This window comes from Canis aureus, chromosome 21, assembly GCF_053574225.1.
Source record: "Canis aureus isolate CA01 chromosome 21, VMU_Caureus_v.1.0, whole genome shotgun sequence".
In the NCBI taxonomy this organism is placed as follows: Eukaryota; Metazoa; Chordata; class Mammalia; order Carnivora; family Canidae; genus Canis; species Canis aureus.
This window is the reverse complement of record NC_135631.1, coordinates 9,081,760-9,109,476: the sequence shown is the minus strand read 5'-3', so window position 1 is coordinate 9,109,476 and position 27,717 is coordinate 9,081,760. Positions and strand designations below refer to the sequence as shown.

The window sequence follows — 27,717 nt, the reverse complement described above, 5'->3', positions numbered from 1 at the left end:
CTAGGATGGTGGGAAGCAGGAGTACGGCAGGAGCCCCCATCAGAGCCCACCTGAGGACTGGGATGAAGAGGGGAATCTGGGAAGGGCAGGGGTCCCAGGCAGAGAGGTGGCCAAGCCCAGCATGGCTGGTCCCAAGTAACCCCAGAATGAGCCAAATGGCCAGGGCTGGCTTCAGTGGCCAGGCGTGCGGGCCTGGGACTCCAGCCTGGGAGCTGGTGACATTTCAAAGGCATCGAGGAGCACAGGAGGCTTCCAGCTTGGGGTCCAGGGTCCTGAGATTTAATGGTGGCATCAGGTGCTGTGAGCAGAGGTTGGAAGGGGGGTGGGGAATCGGGGAAGTCAGGCGGGCAGGAAATCATAGTGGCCCCAGGCCAGAGCAGAGGTGGGTCCTGGAAAGACAAGGTCAGAGGGCTCTGGGACCCTGGGGTATGGGGCGTGACTAAGGAGAGGCCAGGAGGGGTCGGGAAGGATGGTTGCAAGAGGTACCTCCATGATGCTGGGTGCCCCTTTGCTAGAGGGACAGAGGGGATGGCCCTAGCCCACAGCCACCCCCAGAGTGTGGGTAGGCCTGGATTCCTGCTGGCGGCCACATGGCTTTTCCACCTCTGGCCACTCCATGCTCGCAGCATTCTCGTGGTGAGGGGGCTGGGGCAGGGAACAAGGGAGGGGGCACTGCCTGGCCAAGCACAAGCCTTTGTGCTTTAGAGTCAGAGCAACTGCCTCTTACTGGCTGTGTGACCCTGGACCAGTCGCTTAACCTCTCTGTACCTCTGTTTTCTCACCTGTAAGGCTCCTGATGGGGCTCGGGGGCCATGTCCACATGAGCCTGGCACAGTGGTCAGAGCCTCCTTGTCCTAGAGCGGCAGGCAATCACAGCCCCAACACCAGTGGCACCTCCAGCTGCCACTGTAATTTAAACTGGACTTTTGCTCTGAGCGCAGGGACATGGGCTGGTGGGGAGATGCAGACCCCAACACGGGCACACATGACCCCCACCCAGTCACAGGCAGTTCCCTAATAACTTGTCAGGCAGAGCAGAATGGTCTTTACACACTAGGCAGCTGGACAGTGCCACCGTCCCCTCCAGAGCCCAGAGGCCCATGGGATGCAGGTCATTCATCATGACTCTGGTGGCCTGGCTCCACTGAACACTCAGACCCATCCCACCCAGCTGTGTGCATGCCTAGTGCTCAACAGGGTCCTGAGCCAGCCCCGGCTGGATGCTGGTCAGCACCCAGCTGCTGCTGGTGGCACCCTCTCTGTGCTGGGCAGCCCCGTGCATGCACCTTATATGCCAGTTATCTCATTAATCCTCCCAGACGGCAGAGATTGGTCCTGTCCGGTTCACAGACGGAGATACAATCTAGAGAGCACAAGCCCCTTGTCAAGACCTGGAATGCACACGGGCTGCTGGGGTTTTACGGTTGGAGCCTCCCTGAGGAGCCCCCTGCCCCGGATGCTCTGAATTCTGATTTATGGAAAATAGTGAAGCAAGTGACTGCCTTTGGGTTGGACATTAGCTATGGTAGCCTGGCAGGCCCCTGTTGGCAGTGTGACCTTGAGCAGGCCCTCCTCCTCGAATGTCCAATCAGGTTCTAGGCTAGGAGTGTTTCCCTGGGACCTCAGGGGGGGGCCTCCCCTCCAGGGGCTTCCAGGCTGGTGGGTGGAGTCAGAAACAGGTGAATAAGCCAGGGCAGGTTTGGGGCTGCTGGGTGCAGAGGGGCCAGCTGCCTGATGGAACAGGCTCTGGGGAGGGTTTTCAGGGCTGTGACTTGTGCTGAGTCCCGTGGGGGCCAGGGGCAGAGTGGATGCTGGGGCTATCACTCACTCTTCTTCAGTTCACTCGAGATGTGTGCAAGAGCCAGCCAACCCTGGAATGGAGCAGGGGCCCAGGGGCCTTGGGGCAGGAGGCACCAGGTCCCCTAGAATCTCGCCCAGCCGGGTGCCAGGGTGTCCAGAGTGTGGAAGGGAAGCCGATGTCGGTGTGGTGGCCCCCAGCAGACACCAAACAGCCAGGCATCTTAAAAGTGCCATCCAGGCAGGGGAAAGTGGCCAGGTGACAGCCACAGAGTTCTCCAGAGTAGGAAGGGGTTTGTGAGTTTGTGACTTCTGGTTTCCTGAAAGTTCTTCCTGCTTCTTTCTGGATGGATTCTCTATTGAGTTTCCAATGGACAGAGGTTCTAGAAGACACCAGATGTGGGATTGGATGGTCAGAACATGGTGTTGCCTCTTCCAGATGGTGCTTGGAAGAGGTTTGGGTACCTACGAGGCATTTGCAGACCTCCAGCCCCCACCCCCCAGGCATGTGTTGTTGGGAGACCAAAGCCCCGGGGCTCATGAAGAGGAGTGTATTCCTGCCACACATCCTGCCTTGGTTTCCCCACTGCAGCCTGGTGGACAGGTGCGGAGCTGCTCTCTCTGAGGCCTGCTCCCCTGGGAAGTTCAAAGGCCTGTGTCTTCCTGCATCCGGACTGCCCTTCCGCCCTCCCACACCCCCTCAGAGGCCCTTGCCAGGCCAGACCACCAGCTGCTGGCCACTTCCCCTCCGGCCTCCCTGGATGGACACCCCCTCCTTTGAAGCTGTTCCTTCCCGAGTACGGAAGTCAGGGTGAGGCGTCCCTCGAGGGTGCTGGAGGTGGGGACCCCATGACCTTGTGGTTCTCACCACCACCACCCCAGCGTCCTCCCTCCCTCCCTCAGGTCAAGGTCCAGCATAAGTCTGTCTGGCCTCCAGGGATCCATAAAGGGAGAGTGACCAGCCATCCAGGTTTGTCCCCATTTTTACCTGGAAAGCCCCATGTCCCAGAAACACCTCAGGCCAAGTCTGAGTTTCCTAAGACAGGGTCCCCTGTTCCTCCTCTGCTCTGGTCGCCCAGACCATTGTGGGAGGAAGGGGACCTGACCACCCCACACTGTCCCACTGGAGGGTCCCAGGTCTCCAGTCTGCAGGCCTCCCACCACGGACGCCTCCAGCAGCCTGCTGGGCCCTGGAGTGAGGGACCCTGTGTCCCAGCACACAGCCCGGAGAAGAGCAAAGCCCAGTGTGAGCCCGGTGAGTGCTTGTGCGTCCCAGGACCCCAGCTTCTGCCCCCTGAGCAGGCTCCTGCCCTCATTCCACCTGATTCTGGGGTCGCTGGATCACCAGAGGCCGGTGGAGAAGCCCCCTGGGGATGCGGCCATGCTATAACCTAAAGGCTTCAATCCCACACACTTACCTAGAGGGTGAGTCAGAACCAACCCAACACTCAGCTGGAGAGAACCAGCCTTGGACAAGGCGCAGCCCCCCCAGGCCCCCGCCCAGACCCCAACCCCAGCAGCCTATTTGCAGACTCCAGCTCTGGAAGATTCCTTGGCACCTGCCAGCACAACCCCTTGTGTGGCACCTGCAAAATGACTCTGCCCTCTAAGACCCTAAACCAGACGGCCTCTGGGAAGGAGCTGGTGAGCCAAGGCCCCCGCCACCCGCAGTGGGCTGGGGCGCCCCTTATAAGGCTCTGACTCCGAGGACAGCGCACCAGGTGGAAGCAGGAGCCGCACACCCTCCCCCAAGCCAGGCCCCAGCACAGATGCGTCTGACGCCCCTGCTGGCCGCGGCCCGGAACAGCACCTCCGCGGTCCCGCCGCCACCGTCTGGGTCCTGCCACCAAAACCCCGGGGCATCCCTGAAGAGGCAACGCTTGAGGTGGGCCCTCGGGGAGTAATAGCAGAATGAGCTCCGTTGGCCTCATCGACCCTCAAAAGGGCTCATCTCCCGAGGATGGTGCCCGAATTCAAGCCTCCAGCTCAGACCACGGCTGCAAACCACACTCTCCCGCTGCCTGCACTGACCCACGTCTCCGCCCACCTGGCCATGGAGTTCCAGCATGTTCTCCCTGGAGAAACCCCCACCTCCCGGCTAATGGCAGGCCATACTGCAGGTGCTCTCTCGGCCCCGCCCCGTCCATCAGGACACCAGCTCTTCCTTCCCCAGGTGTGCAGAGTCCCGCCACCCCCTCCGCTGCCCCCTCACCCTACTGGGACAGCAAGGCTCCCTGTGCTGGCCCTTCCGCCCTCTTCCCCCTCGCCTGCCCAGTCCCTGATCTGCACATCAGCCAGAGGCTCCTTCTGGAAGAACATAAGGGAAGCTCAGAATCCTGCAGTGGCTCCGTTGCAGAGCAAAACCCACACGCTCACAATCACTATATAATTTACCTATCACACATACTGGGTAATATCTATCCCCTCACACATATGCACACACACAACACACATACATGCACATACCTGTACACGTGTGTACATGTATACATGTGCTCGCATATATGCACACACATGCATATACATATATGTGGTGTACTTGCACACCCATGTGTCTACCAGCATACGATTGCACATGCACATACATGCATGCACACGCGTACATGCACCTGTGTGCACACGCACATGAACATACATGCACTCTCAGGCTCACTATAACAAGCCACACCGGGGCAGTCACATTTGTGGGTTGAGTATCCCCAGCACCTGGCCCAGAGCCCAGCGCACAGTGGTCAGCCTCAGCGAGGCTGCCTATTGTGCAGCCCATCCCCAGTTCAGATGCCCAGGCAGGCCCTTGGGTCCTGCCAGCTCTGGGAGACACCCATGGGTCTCACCCTCCAGCATATCTGAGCCAGAGGGACCCTCCCCAGGGCACACCTCCCCTTCACCCCGTGCCTCCCCCTCCAAGGCCTCTGGGGCTCCCCCAGGGCCTTACTGTGGCCAACCAGACCCTCAGAGATCTGGCCTCACCAACCCTCTCCAGAATTAAGTCTAGCCCCACACACACCTTTGCCCCCACCCCATCAAAGGTTCTCAGCTTTCAAAACACCTGAAGTTGGGCTCAGCTCTCAGTCTGGCAGGCCCTTCCTGCACCTGGCCAACCTTCGCTTATCCTCAAGACTCCTCCTTATCCTCCTGTCACCTCCTCTGAGATGCCCTCCTCCCTAACCCCGCCCCTGATTCCTGCAGGGGCCTGGATCAGCCTTGCCCAGGAGACTTGTGGTTCCGGGGCTGGGCGCGGGTCCTAGAGAAGTGCCCGGCGAGTGCTGAGGGGCCGAGTGGGCAGGGCAGGCTAGCCTGGAGAAGGAAGAGCCACTGGGGCTTCCAAGTTCCCCCACTCCTCTCTCCTCCTGCGGCCCAGAGGGCAGTTTTCCCACACTCTCAAGACCAGGAAGCTCCCCGCCCACACGGAGGAGCTGGTTCATGACAAATACTCAGGTAGAGCCGATTACTTCTGCTCCAACCAGTTCCAAGCTCTCCAAGACCCTGCTGGACGCAGGAGGGAGGTGAGTAACCAGCTCCTTCCTGCCCACCCCACGTGCTCTGCAGTGGCCTCGGGCTCCCTCACCTGCCCTGGGGCAGGCTGCAGACTCTCACTCCTCCCTCTCCTGCCTCCTGACCCCCAACTCCTGCCCAGAGAACCCAGAAGGAGCCAGATGATGTCCCGGCCTCCTGACCAGGTCTGTGGCCTTGGGGGGGTGTGGAGCCTCCTGGAGACAGTCCCATCCCCCACCTCACCCTCACAGAGCACAGAACCACCTGGATTCCAGTCCTCCTCCCAGGGCTCCTGCATCTCACACACCACGTCCCCGTCACCCCAGGGCAACCCTTCCTGGAAGTTCTTCTGGGAACCCCCTGCTGGTCCACCTGCCCGGGCTCTGGGCTCTCAGCACAGCCCCTGAGGCTGGCAGAGAGCAGCGGGTCCCTTCCCCAGGTACAAACACATGTCCCCCATTTCCACCGTGGGGATGGAGCTCTTCCTCAAACAGAGGCCCGCTATGTGGGGGGTGTGGTGTGAGCCACACCCCTGCTGACCTAGGCCAGCTGGCCTCTGTCCTGAAATCAGGCCCGCGAGGGCCCCAGGCTCCCTGGCTGCGCCCCTAACAGCTGGGCATTGGTTTCCCCCCAGCTGTCCCTCGGCACCCCAGGAGGACCTTGGTGGCTGTCGGCTCCACCTGGCTGGGCTCCTCGGAACTGGCAGTTTTCTGCTCCGTTGAGCTGTAGTTAACAAAAGGCTGAGGGGACTTTGGCTTTGACATCTGGGCCCGTGGCCTGGCGCCGGGGGCGGGGCCACTGTGTCCTACACCAGCATCCGGTTCCTTATCTGGGGAATCGTGTCTGATTCCAAGGGGGCGTCTGTGTGCTCCCGAGGACTCCACAGGGGATCGGGATCAGGGGCTGTAAGCACTCCACTGCCCCCCCAAGCCCTCCCCCCACCCCCAGGGACCACTTGAAGCCAGGTGTACCTGCATTCCACGGGTCTCTGCTGGCCCCGGCCAAGGGGTGAAGTGGCAGCTGAGTGACATGAGGGATTGATCCACTGGTCTGTAGGGGGAGGTGGGGAGAGGGCCCAGGAGCTGTTTCCAGAAATGCCCCATTCCCCAGCCCCTCCTCTGGGTCTCTGTGCAGACAGTGGGGGGGGGGGGGCAAACAAGGATCCCTGCCCTCCTTCCCCCTCTCCCTTCCTTCCCTCCACTTGTCTCCCCTCCTATCCTTTCCTGCGCTGTCCCCGGTCCCTCTGCCTTGTCCTCCTCCCACTCTGTCCACCCGATGTGTGGACTAGACACCTGGCCCCCTTCTAGAAGTCAGAGTCCCTGCCTCCCCCACCAACCTGGAAGAAAAGCTGTGGGGGGAGGCACCAAGCCCCTCGAGACACGTTGGGCCAGAGTCTCTGGCACCCCAGGAAGGCTGGTGTCCCAGGTCACCCAGAGAGCAGGGGTACCCAAGCCCAGCAACGGAAGGGCCAGGCCAGAGCCCACCCCAGGAGAGCTCACCCCACTGGATCAGAACCCTAGGATAAAGCAGGCACCAGACCTCACTCTGGCAAGGGCATCCCCTGGCGTGCACTCATTGCAGTGCGGAGCCTCTGCGCAGCCAGCCGGGTGCCCCTGACCTGAGCCTCCCAACCTCTACCCGCCTCCCCCAGCCTCCCTGAGCCTGGAGGGAGAGGGTGCCAGAAGCAGCAGTCCTGGGCTTCCGCCTGCTGTCACCCAGGCTGGACCCCAGGCTCTGAAGCCCACCCTTGGGGCAGGGGCTTCTGTGGAGCCACAGAATTGAGTTTCTGCCAGCTGGGGAGCTGGAGAGCAGACCTCGCCCTGCAGCAGAAGGTACACAGAGCTGCCTTGCCTGGGGATCCTGGTGTATCCCCCACCGCACCCTCAGGCCACTCCCAATGCCCCCTTGGGGTGTAGCTGGGGGATTGGGGGTGGGGGTAAGCCTTCCTCTAGAACTGCTCCATCGTGGTGGGGGGTACACTGTGGGCCTAAGGAGCCGCCCTCCCAGCAACAGGGCCCCAAAAAACAAGGCCCACACATGCAGGAGGCGCCTACCTGAACTGCAGCCAGCAACCATCTGGGCCTCTAAAACGGGGCTCCCCTCATTAAATGGGGTGCTGGTGCCTTCCTGTGTAAGGCACGTGGGGCACAGAGCCTGGCCCCCACAAGCCAGCAGGGCCTCTGTTGCAGGTTCCCAGGGAGCCATGCGCCCCTACACTCAGAGTTGTCAGTGGTGCAGGCGGAGGGCCACCTGCCATGTTCTCCGAGGGCAAGAGTGGCCTGACCTTGCACAGTAGTTGGCTGGAAGCCCGGCCGGGGGTCCTGCAGCACTGGCCTCTCCCACAGGCACTCTCCTCGACGCAAGGCCAGGCCGGGCACTGCCCTCCTCCCGCCCCGTGACTCAGCACCCTTGCCCAGCACAACAGGACTTTTGCCCCCTGCCCGCTGTGCCGGCTTCCTGCTCGGATCCGGCCAGGCTCTTCTGCTGCACCTGCTAGGATGCTGGGAGCTGGAGCCCCTGGGGCCCGGGGCCAGTACTCCAGGGGGACAGGCACCCCGGGCCGTCTCCGGGTCATCGTCCTCACCTATGTGCTGGTTGCCCTGGAGCTCACCTGCCTCTTCATGCGGTTCTCCATCCTGCCGGTGAGTCCCTGCCCGCAGGGGGCCTGGCCACTGGCATGCAGGAACTGTCCCTCTCACTTACCCTGTGTGCCACGGCAGGGGCCGGGGATGGGGGCCCAGGGCTGCCCAGGCCACTCACCACGCTGGATCTGAGCAAGCTGTAGAGCCCGGGGACTGTGCCTCTTGGTCCATCCATCAGCACTTTTTGTGCTCTGGTGCACGGCCAGCCCTGGGGAGGGGCCACAGGGAGCCACCCCCACTGTCGCACAGTCATTCTTGTGGCCCTGCCTTGCTCTGGGCTGGCCTGGCCCTGTCCCTCCCACGCCCTGGGGGCCATTGCCCTATTGATCCACCGCACCCGCTGGGTTCTGTCCTTCCTGTTCACAGGCCTCAGCTCCGGACGGCCTCCTCCGCGACACCTGCAGACCCTAGAACCTTTTCCCCACCATCCAGATCCTGCGTGGTCAGCCCTCCTGCAGGTGGCCCACGCCCCACATCCTGTGGCACGATATTAAATTACTTGTCTCCCCAGCCAGGACATGAGGGCAGGCCTGGCCCCATCTCCTCTGTGGCCTCCCCAGATCTGGAATTCTGCCCACAATAGTAGGCGGGTGGTTACAGGCCACTTTTAAAGAACCCCTAGGGGGTTCTCCTGAGCAGCCTGTTCCCCCGGGGATCTGGGCAAGAGAGGGCACTGCCTCTGCCACCACGGTGGGCATGGCAGGGGCTCCCCGCCAGACAGTGAGCCTTGACTCCCTGCCTCTAAGCCCTGACTCCATCCTTAGCAGCCCGGGGGCCTGGGCAGACGCCTTGCCATCCCATCGTGAATGGGCCACAATGTCCCTCCCTGGGAAGGTTGGTGCAGGGAGTGCCAGTGAATAGTGAAAGGCCCAGAGCAAGGCTGGAGCTCCCAGGAAGGCTGCATGTTTTGTTCTTTAAATGCTCACTGAGCGCTTACTGTGTGCACCGTTTCTCAGAACTTGGATTATAGCAGATGTAGACTCATGATCCGAGTCTTAGACTGTGCTGTGTGCAAAATAAGGCCTGCTGCAGAGGCTGAGGGTGCCCACAGACAGCTGGTGGGTTTGGGGGCAGGAAAGCCTCCCCCAGAAGGCAGCCTTAAAGGAAACAAAGAGCAAGCCAGGCTGGTGCAAAGGCCCTGGGGTAGTAGTGAGAACAGTGCAGCTAGAGAGGAGGGAGGGGAGGGCAGGAGAGGGGAGGCAAAGCTCCAGAAAGGCGGCTGGCAGGGGAAGGCAGGAAGCCGCTAGCCTTGGGGACTGTGGTGAAGGTCTAGCACAGTAGTTGCCGATGGACTGGATGTGGCTGTGGGAAGGCAGAGGCATCAGTGATGGAACAGAGGAGCCAGTGTCTGGGGGAGGCCATGGGAGCCAGTTCTGGATGTGCTGAATTCCAGATGCTTCCGGACACGGAGTGGAGAGCCATGGGCAGTTGAGAGGTCCTGGGGTGGCAGCGGCTGCCTGGGACCCAGCCTGGTTCCCTGGAGTGTGAGCAGAGCAGGAGTGCGGGGTCATGCGGGAGGGGGGTGCGGGGCATGCAAGTGGGAGGAGCAGCAGAGCTGAGCCTGGGGGAGCAGGGGAGGGGGCACCCAGCGGGTGTGCGGTGGGAGAGGCAGAGGCCGTCCAAGGTTTTGCTGTAAAGGGAACAAGGTTTGGGGTGGTGGCCAGAGGGGAGGGGTGGAGGGAAAACAGGAGAGACAGCGGCAGGTGTGCTTCCCTTAATGGAGCCAGAGAGAGGAGGCGCTGGGGAGGTGGGAGGTGGGATGCCAAGGAGACAGAGACTCAGGTGAGGACAACGCAGGTGGGCAGGTGTGGCAGCAGGGATAGGAGGGGAGGACGAGGCAGGTTTGAGAGCAAGGAGAAGGTGGGATGCCGTGGGGTGGGGGGAGAGCGTGGGCTCGCTGGGGAACGGGGATGATGGTCCGGACAGCCAGCAGGGCTCTGGCTTCTCTGGCCTCGCTCAGCAGCCCCGTTCCCCTCTGTCCCATTCTGGGAGGAGAGGGAGGGAGGAGGGGGATCGCTAGTTGCCCTGGGATGCCAGCTGTCCTGGGGAGGGGGGTGCGCGAGAAAGAAGGCAGAGGGATGCCCTTGACTGAGCTTCGGGAGAGTACAGGGTGTGAGGTCAGGGATGAGGCACATTTGCTTTCTGGGGCTCCCTGGCAAAGCACCAAACACTGGTGGCCGGGGGGGGGGGGCAGGTGTCCTTGCTGCCTCTTCCAGCCTCTGCTGATCCCAGACATTCCCCACATGTTCCAATATCTGCCTCTAACTCCTGACATGGCTGTCCCTCTGGGTGTGTCCGTGTCCCAAATCCCTCTATGTAGAAAGACCCCAAACCCACCCTAATGACCTCACCCGAACTTGATTCCCTCTGTAGAGACTGTATCTCCAAATAAGGTCACATTCTGAATACTGAGCAATAGGACTTCAACGGAGTTGGGGGGGGGGATTCAACCCATTATAGGGGGGCTCACTGGAGGGAGGCGCCAGGACCTCAGAGGCCAGGGTGGGGGACAGAGCCGCTACAGGATGTTGAAGTCAGAGGAGTAGAGAGGGCTAATATGGGGTTCCCAGGACTCCTCTGTTCCCTGGAGAGACACTGGGCACTGCCTTTACCTCCCCAGAGGGATTCCAGGGGAGCCTAGAAGCCCCAAAGAGTAAGCCTGTGTCCTACTGGGAAATGGGCCACCTTCTGGAGGTCATCAGGGCATTTGGGGACAATCTCTTGCTGGTCTGGAAGATGCTACAGCCCACCAGGCAGCTTCAAGTGCATGAAGCCAAAATGGTGGTCTCTCCTGCATCAGGTGTGCTCCGCAGAGGGGAGGGAGGGCCAGTGGCCGCCTTCACCGGGCCCTGGGCCTAGTGAAGCCTGGACCCACAGGTCCCAATGGGCTCGGCTCGCGGCTCTGAGAAGAGAAGCGGAGTTCTGGGCCCCAGGGCCTCTCCCAGGCCCCCTGCAGAGTGGCCAGAGGGGTGCCCTCCCACCCACTCCCTACCCACTGAGGACGCAGGACCCCCTGCCCCTTCCCACGGGCCTCTCCTGTGTTTGCAGTACCTGACTCGGCAGCTGGGCCTGGACTCTGTGGCTTTCGGCTACCTGCAGACCACCTTCGGGGTGCTTCAGCTGCTGGGCGGGCCACTATTTGGCAGGTACTGTCAGGTGGGGAAGTTTGGGGGCCCTCCCCTGCCATGACCTGGGTCTGCCCCTCAGAGGTCATGGGTTGGGTCATGCCGGCTTCCCAGACCTGACGCTGGGCCCACTAGGGTGACGGCAGCTCCTGTTCCAAAGAGGGGGACGCTGAGCCCAGGAGATCTATTTATCAGGCTAGTAAAGCCCCTGCCCCCCATTTCCACCAACGCTGGTTTGCAGCCACACAGCAATCATACTAGCAATGCTCTCATGGCTGCACACGTCCACCTGGACTGAGCTGGGGGTCCCAGCAGAAACTCTTCCGGACCCCCAGACCCCCACCGGTCTCAGGGAGGCGGAAGCATTGGGCCCAGGGCCATCGGCAGGCCTCCTCCCGCAGGAGTCAGATCTTTAGGGTAACTGTGCAGAAAAGGGGCTGCAGAGGCAGCAGTCAGACAGAGCAGGGGCCCCGGGGGGGACAGGTGCAGATAGGGCCAGAGCCTGGGAGATATTTTATTTTATTTTTTAAGATTTTATGTATTTATCTGGGAGAGAGAGAGAGGGAGCATGAGCAAGGGGAGCAGCAGAGGGAGAGGGAGAAGCAGACGCCCCGCTGAGCAGGGAGCCCAAGGTGGGGTTGGCCCCCTGGGGCTCTGAGATCACAACCTGAGCCTAAGGCAGATGCTTCTCCCGCTGAGCCCCCTGGGTGCCCCTGGGAGACACTTTCTGTAAAACACACACACCCCGGTGCTCCATCTGGACCCCACAAGGTCTGCTCAAAGGGAGTAGGAATGCTGGGCTGGGTCAGACACCCCATCACTGAAAACCGCCCCAGTGGAAGGATGGGGAAGCCGAGACCCCACAGGGCCCACGGGCACCCAGGTCTCCCTGGTGGCCATGAGCAGATCCCCGGGGCCTAGAGATCCGCAGCCCCAGGGGGTGGGCGTCAGCGGCAGAGGGGGCCGGGGAGGGCCCGCCTCCTCTCCGCGGCCTCACAGGTTTGGGCCCCCCAGGTTCGCCGACCAGCGTGGGGCGCGGGCCGCGTTCACGCTCAGCTTCCTGGCGGCCTCCGCCTTCTACCTGCTTCTGGCGGCCGCCTGCAGCCCGAGCCTGCCGGGCCTGGCCTTGCTCTACGCTGCGCCCCTGCCCGCCGCGCTGGCGCACGGGCTGCCAGGTAGTGCCAGGCGGGGTGTCTCCCGGCTGCGGGAGGACTGGGGGGGCCCGTGGGGGGCGCCTGGGCCCGGGTGCGACCTGGGGAGGTGGGGCGAGGCCAGAGCCAGAGGGCGGGACAGGGGTCAGCTCAGGGGCCGGGCTGGGCGCACAGCAGGGGTGACACTGGGGCGCGGCCTGGGCCCCGCGCTCAGCCCCCGGCCTCCCCCAGCCGCCCAGATGGTCATAGCGGACCTGTCTGCGCCCGAGGAGCGGCCGGCGGCCCTGGGCAGGCTGGGCCTGTGCTTCGGCGTCGGCATGATCCTCGGCTCGCTGCTCGGCGGGACCCTGAGCGCCGCGTGCGGGTGAGGCGGGAAGCCGGGGCGGCGGGCTGGAGGGCGGGTGCGGCTGGGCCCCCGTGAAGGAGGGGGGGCGGGCCGGGGGCCGGGGTGGGGCCTGGGCGGGGCCGCCCACTCGCCCCTTCCCCGCCAGGCGGACACCGCGCACCCACCGTCAACAGGCGCTGCAGCCCCGCAGGGTGCGCATCGGGGCAGCGCCCGCACAGGGTAACCCCACCCCCCACCTCTTGGCCCCAGGAGGTCCCAGCTGGGGGGACCTGCTGCCGTCAGGGGTCACGGGGCAGTCAGGCTGGACCTAGAGAAACCAGAGGGCAGGCCCTGGAGGCGGGGTCCCGGCCGGGCCAGTGGGGCCCTGGGGGCTGCTTCTGGAGGTTTCGGAACTGCACTGAGCTGTCTGTGCAGCGGCCCTAGGAGTTCCCCCCCCCCACCCCCGGGGAGAAGAGCATGACCTTGGACCCAGCACGCCTAGCCCTGGAGAGGCCACACCAGGCCAGGGAGGGGAGCCTCATTTCCGCTGGGAGACCGGCGCCCCACCCGGTTCCTCCTCCCCACCCCTAGCACCCCAACACTCACTCCAGATCGGCCTCTTTCATAGGAATGGACCTTGCCCCTGGCCTTCATTCAGACACAGCCTTTGCTTTCGGTTCGGAAGCAGGAGCCCAGCTGTGGGTGGAGGCCCGGTGCCAGCTAGTGACCCAGCCGCCCTGTGCAGGGCTAGAGGAGCTGCCCTGGGACTCCGCTCAGGGGAGGAGCCCTCCTGGTGTCTGAATCACACACACACACACTCATACATAAGCACACAGGCCTTCCAGTCTTGGGTGGATGCTCTGCTAGCCTGGGCCTCTGGGGGCATCAGCTCCCCCAGGCTCCCCAAGTACCTCCAGACAGACCTCAACAGCAGTAGATGTGGGTGGGGAATGGCTGATCCCTGGGGACTAGAGAAGAGGAGGGGAGGGTGACCTCGTTCCACCACCTTCCTCTGGACAGGAAGTCCTTGACCCCACCCGTCTCCTCCCCAGTACTTTCACCAGAGCCTGGCTTGTGGATGTCTGTCTCTGCTCAGGCAGGAGGCTGCAGTGGGGAAGGTGGGGCTCCCTTCACCTGTTCCCTCACCACTATTTACTGAACAGCTACTAAGTGCCCTGGGATTCCAGGTTCTGGGACACGGCGGTGATGAGGCCAAGTCCTCAGATAGAGAAAATGATATGTATTTCTATAATGTCAGGGTGAGCTGCATGGAGTCAAAAGTAATACAGCAGGATTAAGGGCAGATGGACAGGTGGCCTCCAGGGCCTCACCCGAAGGAGTTGAGAAGGGTGGCAGGAGGACGTCTGGGGAGGCAAAGCCCCGCCAGATGCAAAGGCCCTGAGGTTGGGGATGGGAAGAGGCTGGTATGGCTGGAGTGGGGGAACAGGGAAGGGATGGAGGGGAGGTGCACAGGGGGCCAGGCCAGGGAGCCTGAGTGTGACCCAGCTACTGTGTGGAGAACAGGGGAGCAAGGGCCACTTCAGGGAGACCAGTGAGGTGGCTATTGTACCAGTCCAGGCAGGAGGGGGCAGCTGGACCAGGGAGGGCAGTGGGGGGAGAGGGCAGAGGGCAGGGTATGCCTGGGTTTTGCTGATGGGTGGGATGTGGGTGTGAACACAGGGCCATGCCTGGACCCTGGGGCGGCCCTGGGCGAGCCATGAATCCTGCTGAGATCTGAGCAATCCGTGGTGCTGGAGGGATCCAGGTCACGCTGGGCTGAGTCTGGTGCCTATTAGGCTGTGGGTCGGGCAGCTGTGGGTCACTCAGCTGAGTGAGGGGGTGTGTAGTGGGCAGAGCGGGGCTATGTCCTCATATGGGTGGTTTTTAAGCCCTGGGAACTGGTTCAGGTTGAGCCCTGAGCCTGAGCCCAGACCTGGCACTTCATATTAGAAGCGGGGCTCAAGGGAGAGACACAGTGAGGACAGGAAGGGAGCGAGATCCAGGAGGACATTGCAGAAGCCAAGGGGCGTGTGGGTCACAGAGAGGAGGGCCCTGCCACTGGGGTGGTGGGAGCAAGAGAAAGAGGATCGGGGGCATATTAGGGGGGGTCAGGGGGTAAAGAGGGTGCAGGAGAGGGAGAGGCAGGGCAGGGAGGAGCCCCCAGGCTGCCCCACCCACCTGGGCTCTCAGCAGCCCAGCCACCCGCTACCGTGGACCTCGGGGCACCTACTGTCACCTACCTGGACAGGTGCTCTCACCTGTGAAATGGGCGCACCCGCACTGTGTCCAGGGTGTGCGGGGATGGGTGGGGAAACAGGCCCCCGGGAGAGGGTGTCTCCTCCATGGAGCTCCAGGTCTCCATCCTGTGCCCCACGGCAGGGGCCAGCGCCCTGTCTCCCTGTCTCCCCGCCGCAAAGACCACATCCCGCCTCCCTTCCCTGTCCCCAGTAGAAACTCAGGCACATTGTCAGGGCTCCTTGTCCATCACCTTCCTGCCCAGTCTGTACCCTGTGACCCGTCCTCCGAAAGGGCTCAGCCATGCCCCCTACCTCCGGGGCAGCGGGGGGTGAGGGGGAGGAAGTGGATTTGGCAGCCTCAGGATGTGGGACGGGCACTGGTATAACTGGTTTGGGCTCAGCGGGGAGCTCCAGCTGGGAGGCCAGGGTCCTGAGTCACTTAGCAGGTGGGGAGCACTCTGTGACTCACGGCTCTGAGTTAGGTCCCAGGGGATGGGGTCCAGGGGCTCCTGGAAAGGGGAGCCATCCGGCGAACGCTGCTGGCAGTGGGACCGACTCCTGGACTTGGTGTGGGCAGGCCTCCCACCACCTGATTCTGAGGGGCTGGTCCCCACAAAGTCACGGGGTATAGTCAAGGCTCTGGTCCCTGGAAGGGCTCGGGGTTTGGACAGATGCCCATGGGGATAGCAATTCCTTTAGGCTTGGGAGGATTTGCAGCCGGCCAGGGCAGCTTCTGCTCCTGGAGGTCAGGCAAACGGACTTCTGTGTCACGGTCACCTGGCAGCCCTGCTGGGTACTCGCTGGCCAGTGAGTGGCCCTGCCCGGGCCCCAGCACTGCCACCAGCTTTGCCCACTGGGCCCTCGGTGACTCAGAGGGAATTTACTATGCTCCTTATCTCCCTGAGGACTTGGGATGTTATCTCAGCCTTTGGTCTGGCCCGGGGAATGGGAAGCCCTTATCCTGCTGACAGGGTTTCCGCCCCGGTGACACGGTGACACCACTGCTTCCCCTGGAAGTTAATGAGTAAACACTCGGGGCTGCCCTGAATGACTCTGAGACAGAGTGTGTGGTGGCTGAGCCCAGCAGCCTACTACACTTGCTGCTCATGCAGTCTCACCAAGGCTCTGCAGGGTCAGCCAGGCCTGCTGGTGCCCACCATGGGAGGGTAGGAGGGGACACAGAGACCCAGCAGAAGGACCCTGGGTGTTCCGGGGACCGGGAAGTGCAGGAACAGGGCCCAGCTGGCCCAGAGCAAGCTCAGTTGAGACCTGACAGGGGAGGGAGAAGTCAATTGTTGAAGGTGGGACTGGGATGGGCGAGGCCAAGGGAAAGCCTGTGCAAAGGCCCTGGGGTAGGAAGGAGCTTGGGGCATAGGGCATGCTTGGAGGCCTGTGTGGTTGAAGCGGAGGGATCAAGTGCTCAGGGAACACAGAGGGCTACAGAGGGTCAGGCCAGACAAGGCTTTTCATCCTTTTTTTCTGGGCCCCAGAAGCTAGAGGGAGGCTGAATCAGGAGTGGCCCCACAGACTTTCATTTTCAGACATTGTTCTAGTGACAGTGTCATGGGATTGGGGAGGGCAGGGTGACTTCTCCACCCCAAGCTCCAGGCTGGACAGCCAATGACTTTCACATCCTTGTGTCACAGGAAGCTGGGTCCCAGCTGACCCCAGTCTGTCCCCCAGGTCGGATAGGAGAGGGCCCGGGGACCCTCAGGGCAGGGGCGAGGGCAGCACTGGCTTCGTGAGTACTGTTACCTTGTGGTCGGAGAGGACAAAAGCATAGCACCCACACAGGGTGGGCAGATGGCCTGGCCCGCTGCCCTCCTGACGACGTCATGTTGGTGAACGGCAGGCCCCAAGCTAAGGACGAAAGGCAGGTCGCAGTCAGCCGTACCGTCCCACCAGCGCCAGCGACTGGCCACGACAAACTGTGGCCGGTGGGCAGGGCTCCAGGCTGGCCAGGCAGCCCCTGGGGACCCGTGCAGCCCTCGGTGTCCCGAGAGGGTGGCCCTCATTGCATCTGAATGAGGTCACTGCAGAGAAGGGCAAAAGGACAGAAAGACGGATGTCGGGAGTCCTGCCCGGGGGTCCCTTCATGGCCTGCATCCCTCGGGCCTCCTGTCCGTCCATTCAACCAAAACCCGAAGGGGTGGGTAGGCAGAGACACCCTGAACGTGGCCTGCCCTCGGGGTCCACACTCAATCTGTAACCCGGCTCCAACGAGCCAACAACCGGACGCGGCCGTCCGCGATCCTGCACAAAGGGGGCAGGAGGCCCCGGCGGGGAGTTGACTGTGCCCGGTGCTCAGGGGCGCACCTACCCACAGGTCCTGGGCAGGGGCGCCAAGCTGCGTCCTGGAGGCCAGAGGGCTCCCAGGCTGAGAGGATGCCCTACGTGCAGGGTGGGGCGGGGGCTGAGCTGGCCGCCGTGGTCCCCTGGCCTTCTGCTCCCTCTGGCATCTGTCCTGGGGAGTCGGCGGGGGGCCTGCGGGGGCGGAGGACACCCCCCACGTCCCCTGGGAAGCTGAGGCCCCCTACTCCCTCTGGGGCCCCCTGGTTTAGCAGCCATCACTGAGGGGTGGGTGCGATGCCACAGGGAGGGCCCTGGCTCTGTGCCGCCGGCCCTCGCTTGTCACCAGCCTCCCAAAATAGCCATCTAAGTGGCCGCCTCTGCTCCCGCGAACTTCCGGGGCATCTGGCGAAGAAAGCAGGTTCTGTCCCTGCCCGCCAGGCCCCAAGCAGTGACGTGCAGGTCCCGAAGAAAGGGCCCTTCTCTCTGGGGCCAGCCATCGGGGCCGGGGAGTCCCTGCCCGCGTCACAGATCCTTTCCTGCTGGCCCCGGCCCTCCCCAGGGGGCTGAGTCCGGGACTCTGACCCCCTGGCCTGTCAGTCGCAGACGTGCCCGTTCATTCAGAAGCCTGGTGGTCAGAAAGCCCGATTATCCACCATCCAGGGCGGTGGGAGTCGGCTGGGGGGCCACAGATGGAGGTGGGGGAAGGAAGGCCAGCTCCGCCCCTGACCAACAGTGTGAGTCTGGGGGGGTCCTAGCCAGAGATGCGGGGTGATCCTGCCCCCACGGCCCCCCTGACCCCGGGCGGAACAGGGCCTTTCCTGCCTGTGGTTTGCCAAGGGAGCTCTATGTGCATGTGTGTGCCCCCGCGTGTCTGTGCACACGCGTGCAGCAGCAGTGGGCAAGAGCAGGAAGTCCTTTCTCTGCCCCCCGCAGAGAGCCGGGGCACCTTGTGTCTATGCCCTGAGGCCTTGTACAGGGCAGGTGTGGGGCTGGTGAATTGGGGTCAGGACCTGGTTCACACATGTGTTCCCTGGTCTGATGTTCACTGGGGCCTTGGCACAGGGTCCCACCCGGGCCCACTGGTCCTCGGGACCAGCCACTTCCAACTGATGGAGCAAGCCCCTCTTGGAGGACAAGGTGTTGGGGCTTGTGGAAAGGGCTCTTGCAGGTTGTATAGGAGTTTCCTCTGCTGCTGAGGGGAAGGGCTTCATGGCCGCACACCAGCCTGGAAGGTCACAGCGGCCTGGCTCTGTAAGTTCCCATTCTTTCCTATCTTCCCCTCCACACCCTGGAGGGGACAGGTTGGGTTCCAGAAGAAATAGTCATGATCAGGGGGGCCAGGCCCCACCCAGGCCCCATGCTATCAGGTGACACTGCCTGCCTGGCCACTTGTGCCCTCCATGCGGTGACTCGTGGTTGGGGAGGGACTGTGTCAGGAGCTGACGCCGAGGGGCCTGCCTGAGTCTGGGTCCCTGGTGGTGGTCTGGGCAGGCCGGAGGGAGGGCATCCGAGGGTGGTGTCCGAAGCCCCTTCCCAAGCCCAGCATGGCCAGCCCCACAGGAAGAGGGGCGCAATGGGCAGGGGCTCCTGAGGCCATTGTGAGTGATGGGAAGGAGGCACGAAGGTCGCCCGGACACAGATGAGGCCGTGTGGGGTCCCATGGTCTTCTTGCAGGTGGAGCCAAGAGGCAGGCTGGGCCCCCTGCCACCCCTGCACCCCATCCTGGTGTCCTGACCCCAGTGCGACCTGACACATAGCTCCCCATCTGCCCAAAGGGCCAGACGTGTGTCACCTAAAGGACGAGGCGAGCTGCCCCCCCACCCCAGGAGGCCACTCCAGTCCCACCAGAGGGATGAAAACTGCTCTGGGGCCAGGGTCCTTCCTCCGGGAGCCTCAGTTTTCCCCTCTGTAAAATAGGCAGGACCCATGGCCTGCCCCCTTCTGCTGGGGGTATGCAGGGAGCTCCTCCGTGTTCGAAGACACGGCCTGGAGCTGAGCCCTGGGCCCCCCGATGTGTGACTCCCCTGCCCTGGCTGGGACCTGTCATCTGGGGGCCTCCCTACCCCTCAGCAGTCTGGGAGCTGCCCATCTCCCGAGAGAAGCTGCCCCTCCCCTCCCTCCAGGGCTCAGCTCCGGGGCTCCCGCCACTGCCCACTCTCGGAGACCCGGGGCCCACTTGCCGTGGCTGCCAGAGGCTGCAGCTGCGTGTGAGCCTCGGGCCTGGAGACAGCTCCATGTGCTTCTTCATCGCATCACCTCATGAATGTGCCCTGTGAGTCCCGCCCCTGCCCCCAGTCACGGGCTGTGGGGATGTGGCTGCTGGGGTTTGAGCTGTTCTCAGCTGTCCAGACCCCAGCTTGGCTGAGGGGCTTATGGAGGAGATGCCGCACGCGGTACCCACACCCAAGGACCCAAGTCCTGTGTGACCACTGCTGTCACCCCCAGGATTCAGTGTCCAGCCTTCGTGGCTCTTGTGGCCAGCCTTGTGGCAGCTGTCCTCAGCTTCACCTGCATCCCCACCAGCACGAAGGGGGTTAGCGCCAATGCCCAGGCTACACCTCCAGGTAAGCCCCACCAGGTATACCCTCCAGGTAGTCCCCAGCAGGTACTCCCCTCCAGGTGGGCCCCACCGGGTACTCCCCTGGAAGTGTGCAGGAACACTGGTCCTGGGGAGTGCCAAGGTAGGGGGCAGAGCGGTGCAGCTAGGACATGTGGGACCTCCCAGGCCCACAAGGGAGGGCAGGGCTCCACAGAGGAGCCAACAGGGGACCCCTGCCTCTGTGCCCAGTGACTGAAAGCCTGGACCCAGAAAGGTCAGGAGGGAGGACATGCACCGGGCCCTGGAGGGGATAGAGGCACAGCCAAACTGGCCTCCAGGAGAGCTGGGCAGGTGGGGAGGGCAGGGGGCGCCCAGCCACACGCAGCTGGAAGCCGACGCCACAATGCTTAGAGGTGGTCACTGGGTCAGGAAATGGTGGGTGCTCGCAGCCAGACCATGGCCCCCACTCCCCAGCGGCTGCCGGTGGCCAGCAGGTCACACAGGTCGGGGCAGCGAGGGCCAGGGCTGAGCCAGGCTGCCTGCGAGTGGAGGTGCTGGTGCCTCCCAGGGTCAGTGGGAGCTGAGGGCTTGGCTCTAGGAGTGTGTGGAGCTGCCCCGAGAAGGGCCTCCCCGCCACCCTGCAGGCCTGCCCGCCCCCTCCCAGGGCCCAGGCCAGGTCGGGGAGCTGGGGAGAGGGCCATGCGGTGGTCTGAGCGGCCTCCCGGGGTCCCCTAGGCGCACCCAAGGCCAGCATCTTTGACCTGAAAGCCATCAGCCGCCTGTTGCTGCAGCCCGCTGTCCTGCCCGTGTTCCTGGTCAAGGTGGTGTCCGGCTTCCCCTCCGGTAAGTCCCCGAGCCTGGCGTGGACCCCTCCCACCCCCGGGGGTCCCGAGCTCCGCAGCCTCCCCGTGCCATCACCCATCACATGGGTCCCGCAGGAGAGGCTCCCGGTTCATGCCGAATGGCTGCAGGAGTGAGGGCGGTAGGGCAGCCGGGGTGGCCCAGCGGTTTAGCGCTGCCTTCAGCCCAGGGCCTGATCACGGAGTCCCGGGATCGAGTCCCACACCGGGTTCCCTGCACGGAGCCTGCTTCTGCCTCTGCCTGTGTCTCTGCTTCTCTCTCTCTCTGTATCTCTCATGAATAAATAAATAAAATCTTAAAAAAAAAAAAAAAGGAGTGAGGGGGGTAGAACAGAAAAGCAGTGCCCCTCCCCCGCAGCCCTCAGGCCCCCCTCACACGCAGTCCTCAGCACCCCACCGGGCAGGCTCCAAGCCCCCTGTTCTGGGGTCCTCTAACTGGGAGGCAGCACAGGACAAATTAATGAGGTGTTTTGCTGGCGCCAAAGAGTTCATCTCTTGCCCTCAGAGAGTTCTCACTCTTGCAAAAGCAGAGGTCTCGGGGTTGGGTCCACGGGCGGGGAGGAGGAGGCAGATGTTGCCCGGCCGGGCCCTCACCAGCTGTGCCGGATCCAGGCTGGCTCTTTGGGGCTGACTTCAGTCAAAAGGGTCTTTGGGGGCCACCAGAGGGCCTGGGGTCACATCCTCCCACATTGTCAGCCCTGGGGCCCCCCGCCGCCCAACAGCCCTCACACAGGATGCCCTGGGCTCCGGCCAGCCTGGCCACAGGGTAGCTTCTGGCACCTTCCTCGGCACTGTCTCCATTGGTCCCTGGGGCCACGCTTCCCGTGCCCGAGATCCACAGAATCCTCAGGAAAGCTGTCAGGGACCCGGCTGGCGTCACCTGCCAGTCGTCCTTGAACCAGTCACTGTGGCTAGACCAGGGCTCCCAGCCCAGCTGACAGGGGAGGCGGGCCCTGCGGCCAGTGGCTTGGGGACAACCAGGCAGCTGCTCCTTGCCTCTCCTAGGACTGTTCCTGGTCATGTTCTCCATCATCTCCATGGACTTCTTCCAGCTGGATGCCGCTCAGGCCGGCTACCTCACGTCCTTCTTCGGGGTGCTCCAGATGGTGAGTGGCTACCAGGGGCTCAAGGTGCGCCTCGGGTGGGTCAGGGGTCTTCAGATGCGATGGACCGTGCAGCCTGCCTGCCTCAGTTTCTCCACGGCTCGGAGGCTGTCCTGCACTCCTGCCATCCACATTCTGCATGGTTAGCTTCCGGCTGCCCTCCTGCCAGCCGGGGTGCACACTGTGCCCCCAAGTGGGCTTGCCTTCCTGTCCCGGCTCCAGGCTCCCACCAATGGGCCTGCGTCCTGTGTCCACACCCACCCACCTGGAGGTCCTGTCTGCTGAGAGGGCAGGAAGGAGGCTAGTGCCCAGCAAAGGCTGGTGTCGAGGGTCCACCCGGTGTCCATCCGGCACCCCACTGCGGACAGGCCAGGGCAGGAGTGGTGCCTGTTGGGGGGGCACATGACAAGGCTGCCCACCCACAGCAGGCAAGCTCTCCAAGCTGAGGTACCCGTCTCCTTGTCCATCCAGTGAGGCAGACCACAGTGACTTGTGGGGTGTTTGGCAGATTAAATGAGTGCTCAGAACAGGCCGGGCACCTTGGGGGTCCCACCCGAGTGACAATCACTGTGTCCTCGTGAAATGCCCCGAGACTGGTGGCCCCAGGGCAGGAGGTACCTGAGAAGCGTGTTCAGGTGGGACAGGTGTCCTGTGTGCCATCTCCCAGGCCCTGGCTCCTCCTAGGCATCTGTGCCAGGCTGGGGGGCCGGGGCAGGGACAGGTGGCGACGCACTGCCGCCGCCCTGGACGCCTGCCCAACAGCCGGAGTGCGGGAGGGGCTATTCTGGGACCGTCTGGGGGGAGGCAGCTTGGGACCTCTCCGGAAGCGCATGACATTCCCAGCACCTCCAGGCCATCTGCTCCCCATGCTGCCGCCACCGCTGGGCCCAGGAGTGGTCGGGACCCCGCTGCTAAAATAGTAGCTCCCGTGGCAGCTCCGCAGGGCAGAGGGAGGGCCTTGGCGCCGCGGGCCAGGATGGGTTGGGAGACAAACAAAACAACAATGACAGCAAACCAGACTTGGGGCCTCTGGGGCAGGGTTCTAGACGGCTGCCCCCGGCCACCCAGGCTCTGCCCTGGACCCCGGGGACAGACTAGTAGCCTGCGGCCTGGGCAAGGACCTGGTCCACAGTGGCGACCCTGCCTGAGCTGGGCCTGGGGTTCCAGCACCTGTAGGGATGGCAGGCTACCCTGGGGGTGGCTGCTTCTGGAACCTCTGTGCACAGAGGTGGGTGTCTCACGTCTACAGGGAGACGCCTGAAGGCCCCTCATCAGCACCATCAGCACTCAGGCCCCCTAGGGTAGGGTTGCTCACCGAGGGTCCGAGAGGCAGCCCCGCTGTAGGGTGAGCCGAGCCTGTGCTTGGCACCCTCCACCTGCTGCCTCCCTCTACAAACCATTTCCTGCCCCCTCCTGAAGTGTGGCAGTGGCAGCCGGACCCCAGGGGAACCACGGCATCCCCTGCCCCGCTCCCTGGGTGGTCCTAACGCAAGGAGATGGTGGTGTCTCTCCAGGGGACTTGCAGACCCTCCTGTGAGAGCCCCCACTCGGCCAGGTGCTGGGCCACCACAGTGGCAGATCAGCACCCAGTCACCTACACACCTGATGTGTCGGGGTGACCAGGACCTCACGGGAGAACAGGGTTCTCAGAAGGGCAGTGGTCGGGGGCTGGGAGGGCTGCAGGTGCAAAGGGCCTGTGGTGGGGAGCTTGCCAGCTGCTGAGCGGACTGAGGCAGAGGGCCTAGGCTCTGAGGACGCGTTGTGGGGGGTGGTCTGCAGGGCAGGAGGGGCCTGGATGTCCTGACACTAGGGTGGGGGCTGCAGAGAGGGTCTGCGCAGGGGCTGGACGTGGTCATACGAGGGTCTCTGGGCGCTGTTAGAGAGGGGTGCAGGCAACGTGAGTGCTTCACGGAGCCCATGTTGCCCCTGGGGGAGGTGTGAGCGGACGGGCCTGTTTGTTAACTTCCAGTTCCGTGTAGTAACCTGCAAGACACGGAAGTTTAGGATTTTTTTTTTAATTCATGAGAGACACAGAGAAAGAGAGAGAGGCTGAGACACAGGCAGAGGGAGAAGCAGGCTCCCTGCGGGGGTCCAATGCGGGACTCGATCCCAGGACCCTGGGATCACGCCCTGAGCTGAACGCAGACGCTCAACCGCTGAGCCACCAGGCGCCCCAGTGTAGGATTTTTTTAAGCGAATCGGGAAACTGAGGCACAACAGCACCGCCCCAGGGTTTTGGTCTGGGTGTCTATGTTTTTCTTTTTTTTTTTTTCTGGGTGTCCATATGAATGGCGAGGCCAGATGTCACCCCACCATGGTCTTGAGAGTCCTCCAGCTGCGCTGTGCTGAGGGACTTGCCTAATAGACCTTCCTCTACAAAAAGAGGCAAACAAATCTAAGATCGGGCAAATCTGAAAGTAGGATTTTTTTTTTTAAAGGACATTTATTTATGGTTCTGGTTTGAAGCAATTTTGTTAGGCCAGGCAGGCAGTGAAGGGGGCGGGTGACCCCACTGAGCAGGGCTGGGCTAGGTCCGCCCAGGACATGCAGCATGTCCCTGACCCCTGGGGACACTGACCCCCAGCCTCCCTCCTAGCCCCTGAGGGCACCCCTGGCTCTTGCTGCCTGCCTGGTGGAGGCGGGGAGAGGACCATGGGGAGCCCCATCCTGATCTGGGAGCGGCCTGACCCTGGAGGCCCAGCCCTTCATCCGGCTTCGGGGAAAGGAGCAGTGGCAGGAAAGGGAGCGCCTCACCTTCCCTGGCACCTGTAGGTGCTGGGGTTCACCATCCATCACCCCGAACCCCGCTCCTGCTCTGGGACCTGGGGCAAGTGACACCAGCCCGTGGGCCTCAACTCACCTGCTGTGACTGGGGCATGGTGAGGACACAGAGCTGCGGGCCTGGGCCCCCCCCGGGGATGGCCCCTGGTGGACAGTGGCTGAGACGTCTGCGGGCCCGCTGTGCGGAGGAGCCCACACGGGCACACGTCCCTGGGCTCGGGCCTCCCCATCTGGGACACGCCAGGTCCTGCCCCCAACCAAAGCGCTAAAGAGGGGGGCGAAGGGGACAGGGGCCACAGGGGTCTCCTGCTCTGGAGTCAGGGCAGCACAGCGAGTGCTTCTGGAGGAAACCCCATAAGCCTTGCCTCCCGAACCTGCCCTCGGCGGTGGCCCAGCCTCCTTGGAGGAACATGTGCTCTTCACACCAGAGATTAAGGACACAGGATGGGTTTCGGAGGGGCCGGTGGCCCTATAAGCGGCTGCACAAGGGAACAGGTGCCTGGGTCAGGGGCCTAGGCAGCCCCATCTCCCCAGGGACCCCGCTGCTGACACACACACTACGAGACCTTCTCTTCTACCCTGACCTGATGGCCGCTAGGTCCAGGAGGGGACCCCCAGGGCTGCCGACAGCAAGGGAGGTCCCCAGGTCAGGGGACAGCCCCGTCCAGACCCCTCCCATCATCACCCCTCCCCCTGCCTCCCCAGGTCATTCAGGGCGTGGTCATCGGGTGGTTGAGCAGCCACTTCTCCGAGGGGACCCTGCTCCGGGCCAGCGTGCTCATCTTCATCGCGGTGGGAGTGGCCATGGTGAGCCCTTCCCTCAGGGCAGCCCCCCCAACCCAAGGCACCCACGACGAGGGGCGGGGTCCCAGGCCCATCCCTCTACCCTCTGCACATGCCCAGTGCACGTTGGAGCCCCTGGGCCCCTTGGTCCCTCCACTTCCTCCAGGGGCCACCCCTCCCTGGGGGGCTTCAGGGATGGGCACTTCCGCCCTGGTCCCGTGCGCCCCCTAGTCGCCATGGCCTCCCTGCCCTGCCCCGTGCCAGGCCCTGATGTCCAACGTCCTCCACTTCTGCCTCTTGATGCCTGGCCTGGTCTTCAGCCTGTGTGCCCTCAACGTGGTCACCGACAGCATGCTGACCAAGGCTGTCTCGGCCTCAGACACAGGTGAGAGCCGGGGCGGGCGTGCGCTGGGGAGCCCGGGGCCTCCTCTCTGCAAGGCTTGCTGGGCAGTTTCAGATGGAGCATGTACCCCGATTGCAGGCTCAGTCTGCCCGGCCCCAGTGAGCATTGAGTGGGGTGGGCTGCCCGGGGTTTCCATGGGCAAGGCAGGGCTGGCGGGCCACAAGATGGCTCAGGTGACACTTTGCACTCCCGTCTGGGCCAGGCCGGGGCGGGGGGCGGGGAAGAGGAGGGGTGTGAGGAGGAGAGGAGAGCTTCCTGGGGGCGGTGTCCGGCTTGGTTTTGAAGTGGGCAGGATTTCCCTAAACAGGAGGGTGGAAAGATGGCAGTGCAGCCATCCCAGCTGGGCAGAGGTGTGGAGTGGGGTGTGGGATGGAAAGTCCCCTGCAGAGGCCGGTCAGGAAGACGGCCCAGGGGTGCCAAGTGTGCTCAGCGCAGGAAGGGGCTTGCCTGGGATGCTGGAACTCGGGAGCCGGTCTTGTGCTCCCTCTAGCACCTGGGGGCGGAGGGATGGGGTGCGGGTGCTTCCTGAATGAGTGAATGAAGGCACGCAGCCAGTTGAATCTGGGACACCCCCAGCCCGCCCTCCGACCCCCAAGGGGACATAGATGTCCCCAGCCCTCATTCTGCACCTTGCTCTCTTGAGGCTTGAGTCTCCCACCCAGATTCAGGTCCCTGGGCTTGACTGTGCCCCAGCTGCTGCCCATCCCCCACCTCCACTCCCACCCCCACCCCCTGGTCCAGGCAGGCAGGGGGCAGGCAGGGGGCAGGCAGGGGGCAGGCAGGGGGCAGGCCGAGTTCAGGGGCTCCTGGAGCTGGTGGAGGGTGAAGGACCTAGCAGGCTAGAAAGCTCAGGGGGCCTGTTCAACCCTTGCTCCATCCACCTGTCTTCCTGGGAAGGACAGACGGGAGGTCTAGAGGCCCGGATGGGAACCAGGTGGCTGATGGGCAAGGCCTCTTCCCTGGGCGGCCAGGCACGGCCTGGAGGGTGGCCTGGAGTGGTGGCCGACACCCAGGAGAGGCCGGGAGAAGGCAGGGGAACAAAGCGAGGAGGGTGGAGGCAGGGCCTGGCAGGGAGGAGGGTGGAGCGTACCCCAGCTACCGGGGCCACCCAGAGCCCCAGGCACCACCCCTCAGCTCGGAAGGAGCCAGGAGCTGGTTCCCAGCACCAGCCTGGGAACCCGAGACCACAGAGGGGGCGTAGTAATTGCTCCCCGGTGTCTGCAGGGCGTGTGGGCGATGGGAGAAGCCGCTCTTAAATTTCCCCCACGCCAGGCCCTGAGCTCGGGCAGGGCCTCACCAGGCGGTTCCCCACTGGCGCAGCCGGCTTTCTGATTCCCGGGATGAGGGACGGGGCTCTGAGTCCCAGGAGCCCAGGACCCCCAGACACACGTCATGCTGACAGTACCCCCATGCACGCTTGCCCACACGGGGCACGGCTGCTGGGAGGTACTCAGCGACAGGGGTGTCAGGTAGCTGGGAGCACAGGCAGTCAGATGAGCCTGGGAAGTGGGCACAGAGAGGCAGGCGGGGGGCACGCTCCCGTCCATATGAGGGTGGTCGGGGCTGGAGGGTGATCCTGGGAGTGTCGGCCTGCCTCGTACCCCAGCCCCCAGCCCACCCTACCCGGTTCCAGGCCGGCTGGGATGCCATCTCCCTGGCAGGCCTAGAAGGGTAGGGCCTGGCCCATGACCTGTGCACCCCCCACCTCCCAGGCTCCTCCTGTGCTCTGGAACTTTCCAGGGCAGGGCACAGGCTGAGCTCCACATCTGAGAAGCACCAGTGCAGCTTCTGCACAGCTGGGTGGTCTGGAAAGAGCAGACCTCCACGTCTGGGTGGAGGGAGCTAGGGGAGCAGAGGGATGATGGTGGGGACAGGGGAGGTCTCAGCTGTGTCCAGGGACCTGGTGTGACTTGCCCTCCACCCCCACCCCTCAGGGACCATGCTGGGCCTCTGCGCCTCCATACAGCCCTTGACTCGCACCGTGGGGCCCACCGTGGGCGGCCTCCTGTACCGCAGCTTTGGGGTCCCTGTCTTCGGCCACGTGCAGTTTGCCACCAACGTCCTTGTCCTCCTGGTGCTCTGGAGACAGCCTCTGCCCCAGAAGAGGGACAAAGTCGGGTGACCGTGGTCCCAGGGCACAGACTGGCAATAAATTCCTCCTCCTGCCTGATTTTTACAAACTCT

At 63.5% G+C, this 27,717-nt stretch overlaps 1 protein-coding gene and 1 long non-coding RNA gene across 5 annotated transcripts; one reads left to right on the top strand and one right to left on the bottom strand.

Annotated features, from left to right (window-relative positions):
* Positions 1-257: 257 nt before the first annotated feature.
* Positions 258-10,114, bottom strand: LOC144292485 (uncharacterized). Of its 2 annotated transcripts, none has more exons than XR_013359866.1 (3): positions 7,347-10,114; positions 6,264-6,342; positions 258-2,180 (listed from the first exon to the last, which is right to left on the bottom strand). It is a non-coding gene; the product is annotated as an uncharacterized LOC144292485 (long non-coding RNA). The 2 variants fall into 2 exon arrangements; XR_013359865.1 differs by having other exon boundaries at positions 7,996-10,072.
* SLC67A1 (solute carrier family 67 member 1) lies at positions 4,981-27,703 on the top strand. Of its 3 annotated transcripts, XM_077862842.1 has the most exons (11): positions 4,981-5,307; positions 7,638-7,934; positions 10,983-11,080; positions 12,074-12,234; positions 12,442-12,574; positions 19,510-19,628; positions 20,339-20,446; positions 21,469-21,569; positions 25,053-25,154; positions 25,395-25,515; positions 27,468-27,703. In XM_077862842.1, the coding sequence occupies exons 2-11, from the start codon at positions 7,791-7,793 to the stop codon at positions 27,653-27,655; spliced, it is 1,275 nt and encodes a 424-aa protein (XP_077718968.1). In that variant the 5' UTR covers positions 4,981-5,307; positions 7,638-7,790; the 3' UTR covers positions 27,656-27,703. The 3 variants fall into 3 exon arrangements, with proteins under 3 accessions (XP_077718968.1, XP_077718970.1, XP_077718969.1); XM_077862844.1 differs by lacking the exons at positions 12,074-12,234; positions 12,442-12,574 and having other exon boundaries at positions 4,984-5,307; XM_077862843.1 differs by lacking the exons at positions 4,981-5,307; positions 7,638-7,934; positions 10,983-11,080; positions 12,074-12,234; positions 12,442-12,574 and adding an exon at positions 14,670-19,336.
* The last annotated feature ends 14 nt before the right edge of the window (positions 27,704-27,717 follow it).

Excerpts from the sequence above, each read along its gene's own strand:
- SLC67A1 (XM_077862842.1), top strand. The coding sequence starts at position 7,791 with ATGCTGGGAGCTGGAGCCCCTGGGGCCCGGGGCCAGTACTCCAGGGGG. Across the intron at positions 20,447-21,468 it reads GGTGTCCGGCTTCCCCTCCG|GACTGTTCCTGGTCATGTTC; the intron begins GTAAGTCCCCGA and ends TGCCTCTCCTAG. Across the intron at positions 25,155-25,394 it reads TCGCGGTGGGAGTGGCCATG|GCCCTGATGTCCAACGTCCT; the intron begins GTGAGCCCTTCC and ends GCCCCGTGCCAG.